Raw genomic sequence first — 17,247 nt, forward strand, 5'->3', positions numbered from 1 at the left:
AATGCTGTGGATATAGTATATCTCAACTTCAGAAAAGCTTTTGACAAAGTGCTCCATGATATTCTAAGTAGCAAGCTAGCTAAACATGAGCTGGATGGGACAACTATCAGGTGGATCCACAGTAGGGATAGAAAGATTGTCAATTTCAGTTCTCTCAGTTTCTCATTTTTCTCATCTTAAATTCAGTTCTCCGCATATCTGCAGCAATTTGCAATTAAAAAAAAATCCTCATGAACATTCTCCAGCATTTTAGTGTGAATTTCTCTGAATAAACACATTTTTGTAGACAGTTGTGATTGATGTACATTTTTGCAAGCCATGTCTCATCACATATTGTAGATTTGCACGTTATTTTCACTCATATATTCATTTTTATTCATACTTTCCCCTAATATATGCATTTTTATAAATACTGGTTGGTTGGTGAACTACACTGCAAAATTCAATTAAGTGCAAATTTCAAAGGATGGCTGTTTCAGTTCTCATATTGTTTTGGAAAGTGCAAATGTGACAGAATTGGCTTGAAATGCAAACTGAATCAAAATTATTTCCCATCTCCAATCCACAGATCGCTACAGAATCATACTCAAAGAGTGTTTATTGGTGATTTTGTCTCAAAGTGGAGAGAGGTAATGAGCGGGGTACCACAGGGCTCAATCCTGGGCCCAGTGATCTTCAACATTTTTATTAATGACTTAGATGAGGAGGTGTAGGGAATACTTATCAGACTGGCAGATGATATAAAATTTGGAAGGATAGCTAATACCCTGCAGTACAGAAACAAAATTCAAAGTGATCTTGATAGGCTGGCGCATTGGGCTGAAACACAATGAAATTCAACAGGGATAAGTGCAGTATTGTAAGATGGGGGATACTTGGCTCAGCAATACTACATGCAAGAAGGATCTTTGAATTATTGTTGATCACAAACTGAATATGAGCCAACAGTGCAATGTGGCTGCAAAAAAGGCAAATGCTATTTTAGGCTACATTAACAGAAGTATAGTTTCCAAATCATGTGACATACTAGTTCCCCTCTATTCAGCACTGGTGAAGCCTCATCTTGAGTATTGTGTCCAGTTCTGGACACCGCACTTCAAGAAGGGTGGAGACAAACTGAAATAGTTTCAAAGGAGGGCAAACAAGGGTGATTGGGGGGCTGGAAATAAAGGAGAGGAGAGACTGAAAGAACTGTGCATGTTTAGCCTCGAGAAGACTAAGGGGAGATACGATAGCACTCTTCAAGTACGTGAACAGTTGTCACATAGAGAAGGGCCAGGATCTCTTCTTGATCATCCAAGAATGCAGGACACTACATAATAGGCTCAAGTTACAGGAAACCAGATTTTGGATGAACATCAGGAAAAACTTCCTAATTATTAGAGTGGTATAACAATGGAACCAATTACCAAGGGAGGTGGTGGGCTCTCCAAAAGTGGAGGCATTCAAGAGGCAGCTGGATAGCCACTTGTCGGGTATGCTTTAGGCTGAACTCAATGGCCTTATAGGCTCTTCCAACTCTATTCTTCTATGATTCTCTAGCATTTATATAATACTATAAAATGCAGATCCAGATGGCTTTATTTCTTATCCCATTGAAGAGAATGATAGAATTCCCATTGTGCCTAATAAATTGAGTTTTCACCCCCTGCATTTCCTATCCCCCCCCAATAACCAGAGAATAATGTATCAGTGGAAAAACAAACTTTAGATATAGGTATGTGACTGTTACACAAATACCCCTATACAAAATAGTTTTATTCACCCAAAATGTAATTCAATGCACACTCCTGTACCATCTGTGTCTTCATTATAATTTCAACAGCTGTTCCTGTGGAACTCCAAGAGTTCTCCTGATAAACCCATGTAACTTCCCTTTATATAAGGCAGAAGGGAAACTGCTGTTAACACATCCTATCTATTCCCTCTAACTTCCATTTGAGCTGCTCAAATTAAGTTACTGGACTAACATGTCCAATTATTTATTGCATTTATATACCACCCCATAGCCAAAGCTCTCTGGGCGTTTTACAACAATTAAGAACATTAAAAATAAGTATACAAATTTAAACCATTAAAACCCATAAATAAGTTAAAAACATGTTATTCAAATGCTGTTAAAATGCCTGGGAGAAGAGGAAAGTCTTGACCTGGCACCAAACAGATAACAAGGTTGGCGCCAGGCGCACCTCATCAAAATAATCATTTCATAATTTGGGGGACACCACTGAGAAGGCCCTTTCCCTTGTTGCCATCCTCTGAGCTACCCTTGCAATAGGCACCTGGAGGAGGACCTTTGATGCTGAGCATAGTGTATGGGTAGGTTTGTGTCGGGAGGTGCGTTCCATCAGGTATTGTGGTCCCAAGCCATGTAAGGCTTTATAGGTTAAAACCAGCATCTTGAATCGGGCGTGGAAACAGACAGGCAGCCAATTCAAGAGGGCCAGAATCGGTTTTATATGTCTGGTCCCCGTTACCAATCTGGCCACTGCATTTTGCACAAGCTGCAGTTTCTGAACCATCTTCAAAGGCAGGCCCATGTAGAGCGCATTGCAGTAATCTAGCTTGAAGGTTACCAGAGCATGGACAACTGAAGCCAGGTTATCCCTGTCCAGATAGCAGCATAGCTGAGCCAGCAACCGGAGTTGGTAGAAGGCACTCCAAGCCACTGAGGCTACCTGAGCCTCAAGTGACAAAGATGGTTCTAGGAGAACCCCCAAGCTATGAACCTGCTCCTGGAGGGGGAGTGTGACCCCATCCAGTACAGGTTGGACATCCACCATCCGGTCAGAAGAACCACCTGCTAACAGCATCTCAGTCTTGTCTGGATTGAGCCTCAGTTTATTAACCCTCATCCAGTCCATTGTCGCAGTGAGGCACTGGTTCAGCACATTGACAGCCTCACCTGAAGATGAAAAGGAGAAATAGAGCTGTGTGTCATCAGCATACTGATGGCAATGCACTCCAAAACTCGCACCCAATGGTTTCATGTAGATGTTGAACAGCATGGGGGACAGAACTGACCCCTGTGGAACCCCATACTGGAGAATCCACGGGGCCGAGCAATGTTCCCCACGCACCACCTTCTGGAGCCGACCTGCTAAGTAGGAGTGGAACCACTGCCATGTGGTACCTCCCAGTCCTAACTCAGCCAGTCGTCCCAGGATACCATGGTCGATGGTATCAAAAGCTGCTGAGATATCAAGGAAAATCAACAGTCACACTCCCCCCGTCTCTCTTCCAACAAAGGTCATCATACAGGGTGACCAAGGCTGTTTCTGTGCCAAAACCAGGCCTGAAACCCGACTGAAATGGATCCAGATAATCGGCCTCATCAAGTGTGTGGAGCTGGCCTGCAACCACTTGTTCAAGGACTTTGCCCAGGAATGGAACATTTGCCACTGGCCTATAGTTAAGATTTTCTGGGTCCTCTCTTTAGGAGTGGTCTCACTACCGCCTCTTTCAGGTGGCCAGGGACCACTCCCTCTCCCAGAGAGGCATTGATCACTTTCCTGGCTCAGCCAGCTGTTCCATCCCTGCTAGCTTTTATTAGCCAAGAAGGGCAAGGATCCAATACAGAAGTGGTTTCACAAACCTTCAAGCACCTTGTCAACGTCCTCAAGCTGTACCAACTCAAACTCATCCAAGAAATCAAGACAAGGCTGTGCTCTGGATACCTTGCTTGATTCACCTACTATAACACTGGAGTCTACGTCCTGGTGGATGTCAAAGATTTTATCCTGGAAGTGCGTAGCAAATTTATTACAGTGGGCCTCAGATGGTTCTACCATGTCCCTGGGGCCAGCATGTAATAGACCCCAGAAAATTCTGAAGAGCTCCACTGGGTGGCAGAGTGATGATTTGATAGTGGCAGCAAAGTATTGTTGTTTTGCTGCCCTCACTGCCCCTAAATACAGCTTACCATAGGCACTTACCAGTGTATAATTGCATCCATCAGGAGTTTGTCTCCATCTGCACTCAAGCCGTCTCCTATATTGTCTCATCGCTCTCAGCTCTGGGGTAAACCATAGAGCCGTATGAGCTCTATACAGGAGAGGGCGCTCAGGAGCAATCATGTCAACTGCCCGGGTCATTTCTGTATTCCACAGTTCAACCAGGGTTTCAACAGGAGCTCCAACCCTATCAGCTGGAAAACTTCCCAGAGCCCTTTGGAAACCATCCAGATCCATTAGTCTCTGGGGACGGACCAACTTAATAGGTCCCCCACCCTTGCAGAGGGGAAAATCTGCTGTAAGTCTAAACTTCAGCAAGCAGTGATCTGTTCATGACAAAGGGACTGATGTAAGGCCCCCCATTTTCAGATCACCATCTCCCTGTCCAGTTGCAAAAACCAAGTCTAGAGTATGCCCTGCTACATTTCTTGGGCCAGTGGCATATTGGGACAGTCCCATGGTTGTCATGGAGACCATGAAATCCTGAGCTGCCCCAGATAAGGCGGCCTCAGCATGGATGTTGACATCCCCCAGAACCGACAGTCTGGAGGATCTCAACAGTACACTCGAGACCACCTGTGTCAGCTCAGCTGAATTATCTATTCAGGGGCAACATGAGAGGGGACAGCAGATGTCTGGGCTTCAGTCTTGCCTCTTCTCAGTTCCTGGAGAGGGCTTTCCAGATTGGTGAAACATGTGCACCCTAATATGTGTGTATATTGTTCATTATATAAACATCCAGAACATATGGAAACCTGCTACTGTGTACATATGGCTCTGCTGCATTAATCCCAACCCAACTCTATTTGTGCTTTTAAATTAAAAGATGCAACTAGATGCTCTAGAATATGGTTTGGAAAGGGTGTTGACATGCAAATTGCATTGAAAGAAATGCTGTGTAGACAGATGCCATCCATACCAGATGTGCATCACATTCACACAAGGTTCCTGATCCAGCAAATGAGATGCATGCAGAAGCCTGCTTATATGGACAGATATCCTTACCCAGATCCTATGTATGCTTATGTTCTTAAATATGTTTTACTGAAGTAAAATGTAGTTAAAAGCAAATGTGGATCAGGAAATATAACACTATGTGAGTAGCATAATTTTATAGATCCTAATATAGTTCTCATAATGAATTATTCTATACAAATTGCTGTAATATAAATATAAATATAAATAATACTTGGAACCTTACACTGTTATTTATATGAGTGGAACTTACTTAATACTTCATCTATATTTTGTTCTAAAATTAAAGCTTCAATATATATACATTTTTAAAATAGAGAATTTGTATATACAAGTTTCTTATCGAGTATCATAACAGAATAAATATAGGTTTGAAATATAATGTTCATAAAGTTAACTATTTTGAAATTTGTAATGTGCAAAGTATAAATAGCTTCTTTGAAAGTGCCACTAAGTCCCCTCAAAATGTAGCCTTTCAATTCTATTCCTTCCACTTTTAAGAGTGTACCAGAGGCATGGAGTCTGAAATGTCTTTAGGCCTAGAGATTTCTTTTAGGGATCCTTGGAGCTGCTGCTTTGCATTTCTCACTTGTTCATCAGATTCCTTATCATCAGTTTTTGACTCTTCTGAAAGGACAATTATTTTGTCATAGGCATGTTCTTCTCCTTGCGACTGAGATGCAAGAAACTGTGAACTGTAAAAAGGCTTGCTTAAAAACTATAGGGGAGGAAAGAAAAGAAATATGAAGGTGCTTTTATTTGTTCATAATTCCTGCTGCTTTTAAGATACATTTTAAATCAGACCATGCAAATCTTCTGTTGTCTGGCTGCCATAGAGGCCTAAAACACTGAGCTAGGTGACTAACTGTCGGTCACAGACCTAAGAATCTCAGTTTTTCAATATTTTTTCTTGCCCTCATGCTACAGAGACTGTGCTATAAGCCACGTTTCCCTGAATCATGGAAAGAATGCTTGAACTGCACCATAACAGGCCTCCCTAAGGCAAATAAATAACAAGTATTATTCATCCATACATGGAAGAAGATCCTCACAGGGCTTTATGGAGCCTTTTGAGCCCCATTCCTCGCTGGCCCTCAGGGGCATGCATGTAGACCAAGTGCACTGTAATGCATTCAGTCATATCTGAAATGAAGCTTGCTTGTGCCTTGCATAGAGCAATTTCATGAGATAATGATATTTTTGACACTGTAGAGAACTTCAGGGAGTCTCATGATCTGAGGGCACATTTAGATAAAAGATTAACCCAAAGGAGTAAAAATGACTACCTTATTGCAGCTTTTCCATGACATTTTAAAAAAAATCAGAATTGGACTTAAACTGAAAAATAGAATCAGAGGGTTCTACTTATATTCACTTACATTGGGACTCTGGGGAGAACATTTGGTCAGGGGAAGGTTTGTTGTATTTTTATTTAGTTTTAGTAAACAGTTTTTATATACAGCATATATTCTTCAATAAACAGTAATATCAGTATTTGGCAGAGGCCAAAAGACTATATTTACAAGGTACAAAGGAACAAACCTCTTTGAAATGCTGTGGTAAAGAATATGAAGGAAAGAAGACATATTTGACCCGGCGGTAAGCATGTAAAATCATGAAGCAACAGAAAGTGAACAATACCAACACTAGTAGTAGGATAACAGGCAGCTGCACTGTATTTATACCTAGAAGAGAAAATGAAACCCTTTATTCATTATGGAGTATACAACGGACATATCTTTTAAACAGAGGCATATATTTCTCCAGCCACCCTTTTTGTTGTTTGAAAATGTAAATACTTCATCAGACATTTCGTACAAAAGTTAGAATGATGATAGCTGCACAGAAGAAATGAAAATAAAATATGGACCATTGTAAGAGTGCCTCATTCTAGTGCAAAATCCAAGTGCTTTAGTCCCATAAAAACAATTTTAGCCAGCCATTTAGACACAGAGTAGGAGCTCCATTTTACTTTACAATTTTTGTATGTATAAAAATGTATTGTACCTTCAAATAAAAGTCTGCTAGGCCTGACTTATTACAGGCCTATGGGGAAAGCCTTTATCCATATAAGCTTTTAATGTGTGCCTAGAGACATTATACAGCCACAAGAGTGGCTGCATACTATAGCCAGCATGGATTTTTCACATTCCGCAATGTTAAATTGAAAATAGTCCCCCATGCCATTCTGGTGCTTCCCATAAGCTCATTTCAAAACAAAACCTTACAAAACTTATAGTCCTGAACTCAGAAATGCTTGCTTAACAACCCCCTAAATTTCCATGGCAATACACAAAACAGTCAGAGAGAATAGAGGGTTCAAAGTCTAAAAAGACAGAAAAAAACCCAGTGCCCTTTCGGACTTTTTTCTATCAGAGTTCTCATAATCTGTTGAAATTCATTAAAAATCAGCCATGTTCACAGAGTACCTGTAATCCTATTACTGACCTTGCCCATACTCTGACCTTCATCTTCTGCAGTTTAAACGTTAAAAAAATGCCTGGCTGATTTTTAATTAATTTAAGAAATTTTCCCTTGAACTCAATGATAGTGTCGGGCACGCTCGGTAAGAATCAGCTATCAGTGTTCTAAAAGCCAGACTCACAGTTGCTGGGCTTGCCTTATCAGGGGAACACACCCACACCAGACTCTGATTTCACGTGAGACAGTCATGGCTTCCCCCAGAGAATCCTGGGAAATGTAGTTTCTGAAGAGTGCTGAGAGGAGACTCCTATTCCACTGACAGAGTTCCAGTGACCAGACTGGTTTAACAGTCAGCCACTCTGATTGAAGCTCTGTGAGGGGAACAGGGTGTCTCCTAGCAACTCTCAGCACCCTTCACTAACTACGCTTCCCAGGATTCTTTGAGAGAAGCTATGACTGTCCAAAGTGAAATAAAGGCCTGGTGTGGATGTGGCCAGGGTTTAAATTTGGGTGGGAGGCTACATGTGCCTGCTATAGACTGAAAAGATAGGGGAAATGCTGAAAAGCAATGATACTGTTCACAGTGTTTTCCTTTTGGAAAGGAAAGGGGCTTCCCCTCTGCCCAGTACCCACCCACCCAATCTCCTCCCTCCCTTCCTCCTCCTCCCCTCACTGGCCCTTCTCCAGGTCAGTGTTGGACTACGACCTGGGAGACCAGGGTTTGAATCCTCACACAGCTATGAAGCTCACTGGGTGACCTTGGGCCAGTCACTGCATCTCAGCCTCAGAGGAAGGCAATGGTAAACCACCTCTGAATACCACTGACCATGAAAACCCTATTCATAGGGTCGCCATAAGTCGGGATTGACTTGAAGGCAATCCATTTCCATTTTCAAACATGATTGTACAGAAATAAATCCCATTCAACTCAAAAAGTATGCAAATGATCAAACCCACCCTCCTCCCTCTTGCCCCTTCCCTCCCCCTTCCTTTGCCCCTCCCTCCCCATCCCCATCCCCTTCCAATCCCCTCCTCCCCCTCCTCCTCCCCATGGTCAGTTGACCTATCTTAAGCACGATTGCATGGGAGTAAATACCACTGAACTCTATAAGCATGCAAATGATCAAACCTCCCCTCCCCCTTCCCTTGCTCCCCTCCAATCCGCTCCTTCCCCTCCCCCCTCCTCCCCCATGGTCAGTTTTACCTATCCTAACCGTGTTCGCATAGGAGTAAATCCCACTAAACTCAATAAGCATGCAAATGATCAGACCTGCCTTTCCCCTCCTTCCCCTCTCCTCTCCCTTCCTCCTCCCCTGCCCACTCCCTCCCTCCCCCCTCCCCCCAGTCAGTTTTACCTATCCTAAGCATGATTGCACGGAAGTAAATCCCACTGAATAAACATGCAAATGATCAAACCTGTCCTTCTCCTCCCCTCCCCCTCCTGTCTGCTCTCCTCCCCCTCCTCCCCTCTGCCCTTCCTCCCCTCCCTCCTCCCCCTCCCCTCCCCATCCCTTGTGGTCAGTTTCACCAATCCTAAGCATGATTGCAGGGGAGTAAATCCCACTGAACTCAATAAGCATGCAAATGATCAATCAATTCTCAGCAAACTTGCACAGGATCCCATTTCTTACCTCCCATATTAAAAAGCAGATGGTAAATTCACTAATAGGCAAAAAACCTTGTGGTTTAAGAACGTACCTATAGCCCACAGATATTTCTATCAAACTTTAAAAAGCAGGGAAAATGGGCAGCTATAGTGAATGCACCAGGGGAGCAGGAGACCTGACCTTCTTTCTGAGATATTGGACTGCCCTACCAATTTGTCAAAATGCAAACACAGTTTGGGTTGGTCTTTCACAGTCCAATCTACTTGCTGTGTAGCTTGGAAGAATTTGGTAACGTGCCTCTGAGCATATGGCGAGTGGTGGCAACACCTTCAATCAGCCCAAATAATAGAAAGAAGACATGAGCTGTGCTGCTCTTGTTTTAGCTGGGAGGCAGCAACATTATTAAGACAGTTGATATAGTTCAGATGGTCATTTTAAATATGTCTGATTTACTTTGCAATTTTAATGAAGTTTCCTATAGTAAATCATTTTCTTTTGTTTCTATTTCTGTGAATATGTGAAATACAGCAACATTTTGTAAAATCTGCACTAAAAAAACTCCAAAAATAATTGTAGAGTAATGGCACTGACTATTCTGCAGAATAGTCTCCAGTAGACATCAGGAGTGTTTCAGTTTGCACAAGATAAAACAGTGGGAGGTGAAATATATTCTAGCAAAATTCTAGGTGTGCTCTATGTTTTTAATTTACCATGCCCACCTTGCCTTAAATGAAGTAGTTAAACATAGCAGGCTGAAAACATGCACCCTTTTTTTTCCAACTGCTAGAGTCATTGCTGAAGTAGCAACATATTGTAATCACTCTGATTTTACATCAAACTGCAGTTTCAGATTCAACTGTTAATGCACCCAAAATAGAAATAGAACATAACCTCCAGTTTGAAACACAAAAGGCTGTCTTCACCAACATATGACATTGACCAATAAAAAAGCTTTGAAATTAATAAAAATAAATTTGACACAGATTTCTAGGATAATGAGGGAAAGAAACATTAGTAACACAGCAAAGTAGCAAAGTAGCAAAGTAAGAACACCAACAAACATACAAAAATATAATTCTCCATCTTTGGAGATGGCAGGTGTTGCCACCACTCACCATATGCTCAGAGGCACATGTTACCAAATTCTTCCAAGCTACACAGCAAGTGGATTGGACTGTGAAAGACCAACCCAAATTGTGTTTGCATTTTGACCAATTTGTAGGGCAGTCCAATATCTCAGCGAGGAAGTCAGGTCTCCTGCTCCCCTGGTGCATTCACTTTGTTGTTATGTGCCTTCAAGTCGATTATATGACTTATGGTGACCCTATGAATCAGCAACCTCCAATAGCATCTGCCTCTTCGCCCAGGCATTTTAAGCTTAAATTTAATTTTATTTTAAATTTAACTGTAATTGTATTTTTATTCTATTTGTATTCCATTTTGTTTTTAAATATGTTTTTATATTGTATGTTGTACTCCACACTTGTTCGTTTTTAAATGTGGTTTTATCTTGCTGTACACCGCCCTGAGAGCTCATCGCTATAGGGCGGTTTAAAAGCGTAAATAAATAAATAAATAAATAATAAATAAATAAATGTATTCAAACATGCCTGGGCCGAAAACTCACATGGGCAAGTGCTGCCCCCACAGTCCACATACTGTTTAAATCAGGCCTTTGTTTTTTGGATATGAAGATCTTATACTTTTTTTTAGTTTGGATGTGCTCAGCAATAACAGGGAACACAAAACCAAGGCTGTAATCCCATGCTCACTTATTTGAGAGTAAATTTACTTGTGAGTGAACATGCATAGGACTAACCTAAATGTTTTATCTAAATCGAAGCTTATAAGCAGTGATGCTTCTATTTAATTCAATCAGGGACAGGGAAGAAGAGTACAGATTTTTTAATGCCTGTTAACAAAGGACATTATTTCACCCATTACATATTACCTTTGTCAGTTGTTCCGATACAAAAAGCTTCACTCCACTGTCCACTTTTATTAAATCCATGAATAAATGCTTGAGCCTGAAGGCAATATGTTGTTCCAGGATCCAGGTCTGGTATCATCTGGGAAGAGTGTGTTATATTCATATATTTAACCTAGTATGAAAGAATACAAAATCACAGCAGCATACTGACAAATTAGTAACTTAATAGCACAATCCTATTCTCCTTTCTAGGTCTTGTCTTTCACCTGAAATCACACTCCCCTATGCCCAGGAGCTGGATGGAGCCAGCTAGTTCTGATCCATTACCTAGAAAGCCTCTTTTTGTTTTGTTCCACAGCCCCAGACTTTTATGGGTCAAAAAACATAGGGGAAAGGATGTTGTCCTCTTTCAACCCCTCCCAGTAATGCAGAAACAAGGTATTAAAATCCTGATCTTGAGGAGCCCTGATCTGATACCCCCCATCCTGGGGACCTACATTACTTCACTACAAAAAACCACTACTAGCACACCTCTATGTTGTTAACAGAATATTATTCGATTAAACTAGACTCTTGCTGGAAACTTGCTAGAAACGATAATCTGGCTGTGAGAGCTTTCTAGTGATCAGGTCTAACCTTTTCAGAAACACAGAACTTAGTATAGCTTTCCTGAACTTGTTTATGTAGCAAGGTTATATCTGGTTTAATCACCATAACAGGAAGTCACAGATTCACAAATGCCAGCAAACATTACCTGTTCACTACCATAGTCTTTCTTCCGTATCAGCATCCTGTAAACCACAGAATTATGCCCATAAAAATGTTTTATGGGATATTTGCCACCATCACGTGTAGCAAGGGGATCTGTGATTTGTACATTCAAGACCCCAGATCTTATGGCTTCAGCTTGAAGAACAGGTGGTCCAATTTTTGCTAAATTAAAAGGAGAAAAACAATTCCTTTGTGTTTTTTTACTCTACCCTTAAATCCACTAAAACATACATCACAATATGTAATAAGTTTGGTGTGTGTTTTTTTCACATTAAAACACAAGAGTCAATGAACCTCTTTTATATGGATTAAAACTCAGGGAAGGCCATGGATGAGGGCAGGAAATGCCACCTGAATAGTGAAAATTAGGTATTAAATTCTAAATTTTCAAATAGTTCTGGCACCACAGGACACCATGTTATTTGTGGTTTTGCTAAGAACAAAAGCAGGAATTTCAAACACTTTCATTGCTTTACCTTTTCAACCTCTTTTGAAGTTACATATGTTGCACTGTCATCTCTGCTGACACAGAACAGATGGAACACTGTACCAAATATTTCATTTTCTTAAACATGCATGAGAATGGTTCTGAATTTTGAGGGATTGCTGGCTTATACGTTGACTGTGTTCCCTGAAGCATCTCTCTGTGTATAAGCAGCTTTTCTGCTATGATTCTATTGTTATATGCCTTCAAGTCGATTATGACTTATGACGACCCTATGAATCAGGGAACTCCAATGGAAATGGACTGCCTTCAAGTCGATTCTGACTTAGGGTTTTCATGGTAAGCAGTATTCAGAAGTGGTTTACTATTCCCTTCCTCTGAGGCTGAGAGGCAGTGACTAGCCCAAGGTCATCCAGTGGGCTTCATGGCTGTGTGGGGATTCGAACCCTGGTCTCCCAGTTCATAGTCTACTATGCCACACTGGCTCTCTTGAGACCTCAAGTAGCATCTGTTATAAACCACCCTGTTCAGATCCTGTAAGTTCAGGTCTGTGGCTGCCTTTATGGAATCAATCCATCTCTTGTTTGGTCTTCCTCTTTTTTTACTCCCTTCTGTTTTTCCCAGCATTATTGTCTTTTCTAGTGAATCATGTCTTCTCATTAAGTGTCTGAAGTATGATAACCTCAATTTCATCATTTTAGCTTCTAGTGATAGTTCTGGTTTAATTTGTTCTCACACCCAATTATTTGTCTTTTTCGTAGTCCATGATACGTGCAAAGCTCTCCCCCAACACCACATTTCATATCAGTTGATTTTTCTCTTATCCGCTTTTAAATCTTTTAAAGCCTCATATCTGTTCTTTATTTGATCTTTATATTCTTCTGGGATGTTATTTAAATTGTATTTTGTTATTATGATTGTTTTGTTGTTCTTCTTTAGCTTCACTCTGATTTTCGATACGACCAGTTCATGATCTGTACCGCAGTCTGGTCCTGGTCTTGTTTTCACAGAAAGTATGGAACTTCTCCATCTTCTGCTACCAATTATATAATCAATTTGATTCCTATATTGACCATTTGGTGATGTCCACGTGTACAGTCGTTTTTCGATTGCTCAAAAAATGTGTTCGCAAGAAACAAATTATTGGCTTCACAGAATTCAATAAGTCTTTCTCCTGCTTCATTTCTATCGCCTAAGTCCCATTTCCCCACAATTCCTAGTTCTTCTCTGTTCCCTACTTTGCATTCCAGTCCCCCATGATTATCAGCACATCTTGTTTTGGTGTGTGATCAATTTCTTCCTGTACTTCTGTATAAAATCTTTCCAATTCCTCTCCTTCTGCGTTTGCCGTTGCAGCATAGACTTGGATGATGGTTAATAGGTTTCCTGTTAAATCTCAGTGATATCACTCGCTCAGACCTTGCGTTGTAGCTCGTAATTGCTTTTGCTACATCACTTCCCACTATTAAAGCAACCCCTTTTCTTCTTAATTTCTCATTTCCTGCATAACATATTTTGTAGTTGCCTGATTGGAAATGTCCCATTCCCATGCATTTTAATTCATTCATGCCAAGTATTGTAATGTTGATACGTTCCATTTCTTGCTTGACAATGTCTAATTTTCCCTGGTTCTTTTTCCCTGGACATCAGGAAAAACGTCCTAACTGTTAAGAGTCATACAACAATGGAACCAATTACCTAGAGAGGTAGTGGGCTCTCCAACACTGGAGGTATTCAAGAGGCAGCTGGCCAGCCATCTGTCGGGAATGCTTTGATTTGGATTCCTGCATTGAGCAGGGGGTTGGATTTGATGGTCTTATAGGCCCCTTCCAACTCCACTATTCTGTGATTCTATGATTCTCACATTCCATGTTCCTATTGTGTACATCGTACAACTTCAGACTCTCCTTTTACATCTGTGCGCATCAGCCTCCGGGCTTCCTTTTGGCTTTGACCCAGCTGCATGGATCATAATCTGTATGTGTGTTGTTGTTTTTAAGACTTATTACAGAATATGATTAGGCGTATCATCTTTCTCATTATATTAGAACCGAGCTGCACTTTTCTCTTAAAGCATCTCACCCACCTGTAGACATTGCTTAATAGATGGCTTACGATTACCAAGAAGCAAAGTCAGCAACTACTTTTCTGATTCAGAAACAAAGTAAAACATATGTATATAGGTTTACTCATTCTCTGGCATTTAAACAGTTTCAAAAGTCAAATCAAATCAATCAAATCAAATTTTATTATGCGGTCATAGATGCAATATACAATTGATTTAACAGTCAGACTAAAAACATAAACTATGGAATAAAATATAGAAATATAAATAATAGTATTTCATTAAAATGAAGCAGTTTCAAAAGTATTTATATTGGTTTTAAAAAGACCCAAATTACTGTCATATTTTATGAACCCATGTATGCATACCAACAAACTAGCAATTATAATATTGTGATTCACTAGTATCACTAGTTTTAGAAAGAGAATTTGAAAATGACTGCAAGATCAAGCATTCACTGTGTTTTGACATAGCTTTCTCAAGACTGTTTCTCAGTGCATTGTTTAAACTCAGTAGGGAAACACCTTTCTTTTTGATTCCAAGAGTGTGGATGAGTGTGGGAGTGCCTTCACAGAAAGATCTAGAGAAAGTCTGCAGATAGTATACAACTGTGTAAATGGAGAAATCAGAGTAAATAAATGGGATACAATTACAAATCCATTGGGAACCTGTAAATGTGAGCTCAGAAAACTAGCTAGAAGAGCTAAAAGAGTACTTTGATGAGGCAAACCAAACAAGTCAGATAAATGGAAACGAAACAAAACAAAAACTGAAAGGATTCCAAAGGGCACAACTGTCAAAGAAGCTGAATAAACAAAGGAGTGGATTCCTGGGAGTATGCCAAATCAGACTAAAGGTTGCCCAGGGGAAACTCACTAACAGTCCATGAAGAGCACTGACATTTTACTAAGTTGAACATTATCTTAGAACTTATGGACAATATCTAATGCTAGTGATACTAGGAGCAAACCTGAGCCTACTTAGATGGATATTGTCCAATGTCTTTTTCTTTGTTATAATTTGTCTTTACTGTAACTCATCACTATGATACTTTTTAAAAACAAACGAACACTGGAGTACTGTATTTTTAAGCCAGACAACATTTTAAAGACTCTTCCAGTGTATTAGAATTGCTTACTGTCATTGAATGGTGTGAAAGAGATGTTTACCCAGTTTGACCATTCCTTCTCAAACTCAGTTCTGACTCTTATAATGATAGTACCATATAAGGGGATACTCGAAATATCACATTCTGTGAAGTCAGTTCTTTGGCACAAATCAGTGAATCCATTCACATATCTGTAAAAAAAAAGGGGGGGGACAAAGAGAATGTATTATCTAGGAACTAAGAGTTTTCTCTCATTTCAGGCAATAAATCACACCTTTTATTCACTTTTCATGCTTACTCAATACCTTACTTGAAACATCCAGCACAGCCTTTCCCAACCTTTGGTTCTCCAGATGTTGTTGGACTACAACTCTCACCAGCCCCAGCCAGCATTGCCAATGGTCATGAATAATGGGAACTGTAGTCCAGCAATATCTGTGGACCCAAAGGTTGAGAAAGGCTGACTAGCATGTAGCATCCTTGGACAGCTCCCAGTACCCTTACAGAGCCCACAGCTGATTCGTGCCCTGCCCCCTCCCCTTAATCCCCCCCCAGCCAGCTGAGCATTGCTGGGTGGCTCATTCAAGCCACCCTTTTAATTTCCCATAATACTCCTGACCTTGCATCACTCTGGGACACTGTGAGAAATTAAAAGGGTGGCAAGACCCAGCCATCCTGCATTACTTAAGAGTGCTGCCTCTGCAGCTAGATAAGACCTACCAGGGCACCTGACAGAGAAAGGAACCACCAGAGGACATTTTGGTCAGGTCCCCCTCAAACCTGGAGCTTACCCTCAAATCACCTAAAAACCACCACTAGAATTTATGAGCTGGATCCAGACTGCCATGCTTAGAGCAGACCTAGTGAAACCAATTAAGACTTATGAGTCATAAGTGCCATTTATTTAAGTGGGTTTACTCTAAGCACTCTAAGTTGTTTCTTTGCACAGATGTTCAAAATACAATCAGAAAACTTAAAAATGAGCTAAAGTTTCTATATCCTTGAACCATGACATAAGCTTTAGTATACCTCATATTATGACTGTCCCCTTTGAGATCCATAGTAATTTTCTCCAATCAAAATTGTTGTGCTTACAAAATCATATTCACACCCTGTTGGGCTTATGCCAGTCAAGGCAGAGGGTGGGGAGAGACAGCTTTTTCCCTGGCAATTCCAGTGCTCCCCTTATCCCGCTTCAGTTTCTTTCCCATTGGTCCCTATGGGAGGTAAATTCACGATATCAGCGCCAGAGCTAGCATAGCGTACTTCCTGGTTTAAGGGAGCACTGGGAAGAATGAGGGAGCGTTGGATCCTGTGGATTCAAGACTCCCTTCATCTCTCTTGTGCACACTCCTTTTTTCCCTTGCACCAAAGCACCAGTGACCATGGGGTGGGGGTAGCTAGCTGTGGAAGTTTCTACAGCGGGATGAAGCAAGCCTTCAACGGTAGAGCTCCCTCTCTGTGGTCAAAAAAGGAGATTCGCTTTATCCTATGGCCTCTGGGACACCTCCCAGAGATCATACAACTGTACCTTATAAATAAATTATTAAAATTATAAGCCATTTCACTCACACTTACTCTTTATACTGAACTGTATAAGTCACATTTTCTTTGTAAAAACTAGGTGGATCCCACTGAAGAACACTGTTGAACATGACTGAATGAAGTCTCACATTTTGAGGTTCTGGTACCATCCCATGTACTGTAAAATACAAACAGAACATACTGTTTAATATGTATCCGTGAAGTTCTTTCACTGGTTGGAAAAATACATTGAAATATTTTGACATATAAATGTGGTCAGCTCTTTCAGTATTCTTGCTTAGTCCTCATACTCTTAGATCCCCAAACTAGTCCCTCCAGATGATTGGGTCTACACTCCCATCAGATGATGGGGTTATAATACAAAACATCTGGAGGGTATCAGGTTGGGGAAGACTGTCAAAATCATAATCATCATAATCTTTTG

General features: G+C 40.7%; 1 protein-coding gene across 7 annotated transcripts in view; it reads right to left on the reverse strand.

The window, feature by feature from the left end:
* Window positions 1–3,210: 3,210 nt before the first annotated feature.
* IL10RB (interleukin 10 receptor subunit beta) overlaps window positions 3,211–17,247 on the reverse strand; it is a 37,182-nt gene continuing 23,145 nt past the window's right edge. For 3 of the 7 annotated variants that reach the window (XM_061627782.1, XM_061627784.1, XM_061627781.1), the window contains exons 2-7: window positions 16,857–16,980; window positions 15,309–15,469; window positions 11,644–11,822; window positions 10,911–11,061; window positions 6,471–6,613; window positions 5,096–5,646 (exon numbers count right to left, since the gene is read on the reverse strand). In XM_061627782.1, coding sequence (XP_061483766.1) covers window positions 5,425–5,646; window positions 6,471–6,613; window positions 10,911–11,061; window positions 11,644–11,822; window positions 15,309–15,469; window positions 16,857–16,972 — 972 coding nt within the window. In that variant the 5' untranslated portion in view covers window positions 16,973–16,980 and the 3' untranslated portion in view covers window positions 5,096–5,424. Of the gene's footprint in view, window positions 5,647–6,470; window positions 6,614–10,910; window positions 11,062–11,643; window positions 11,823–15,308; window positions 15,470–16,307; window positions 16,455–16,856; window positions 16,981–17,247 lie in introns of those variants that run through there. The other 4 variants (XM_061627778.1, XM_061627779.1, XM_061627783.1 and 1 more) reach the window with 4 other exon arrangements.

The sequence above is a fragment of the Rhineura floridana genome, chromosome 5, assembly GCF_030035675.1.
Source record: "Rhineura floridana isolate rRhiFlo1 chromosome 5, rRhiFlo1.hap2, whole genome shotgun sequence".
NCBI lineage: Eukaryota > Metazoa > Chordata > Lepidosauria > Squamata > Rhineuridae > Rhineura > Rhineura floridana.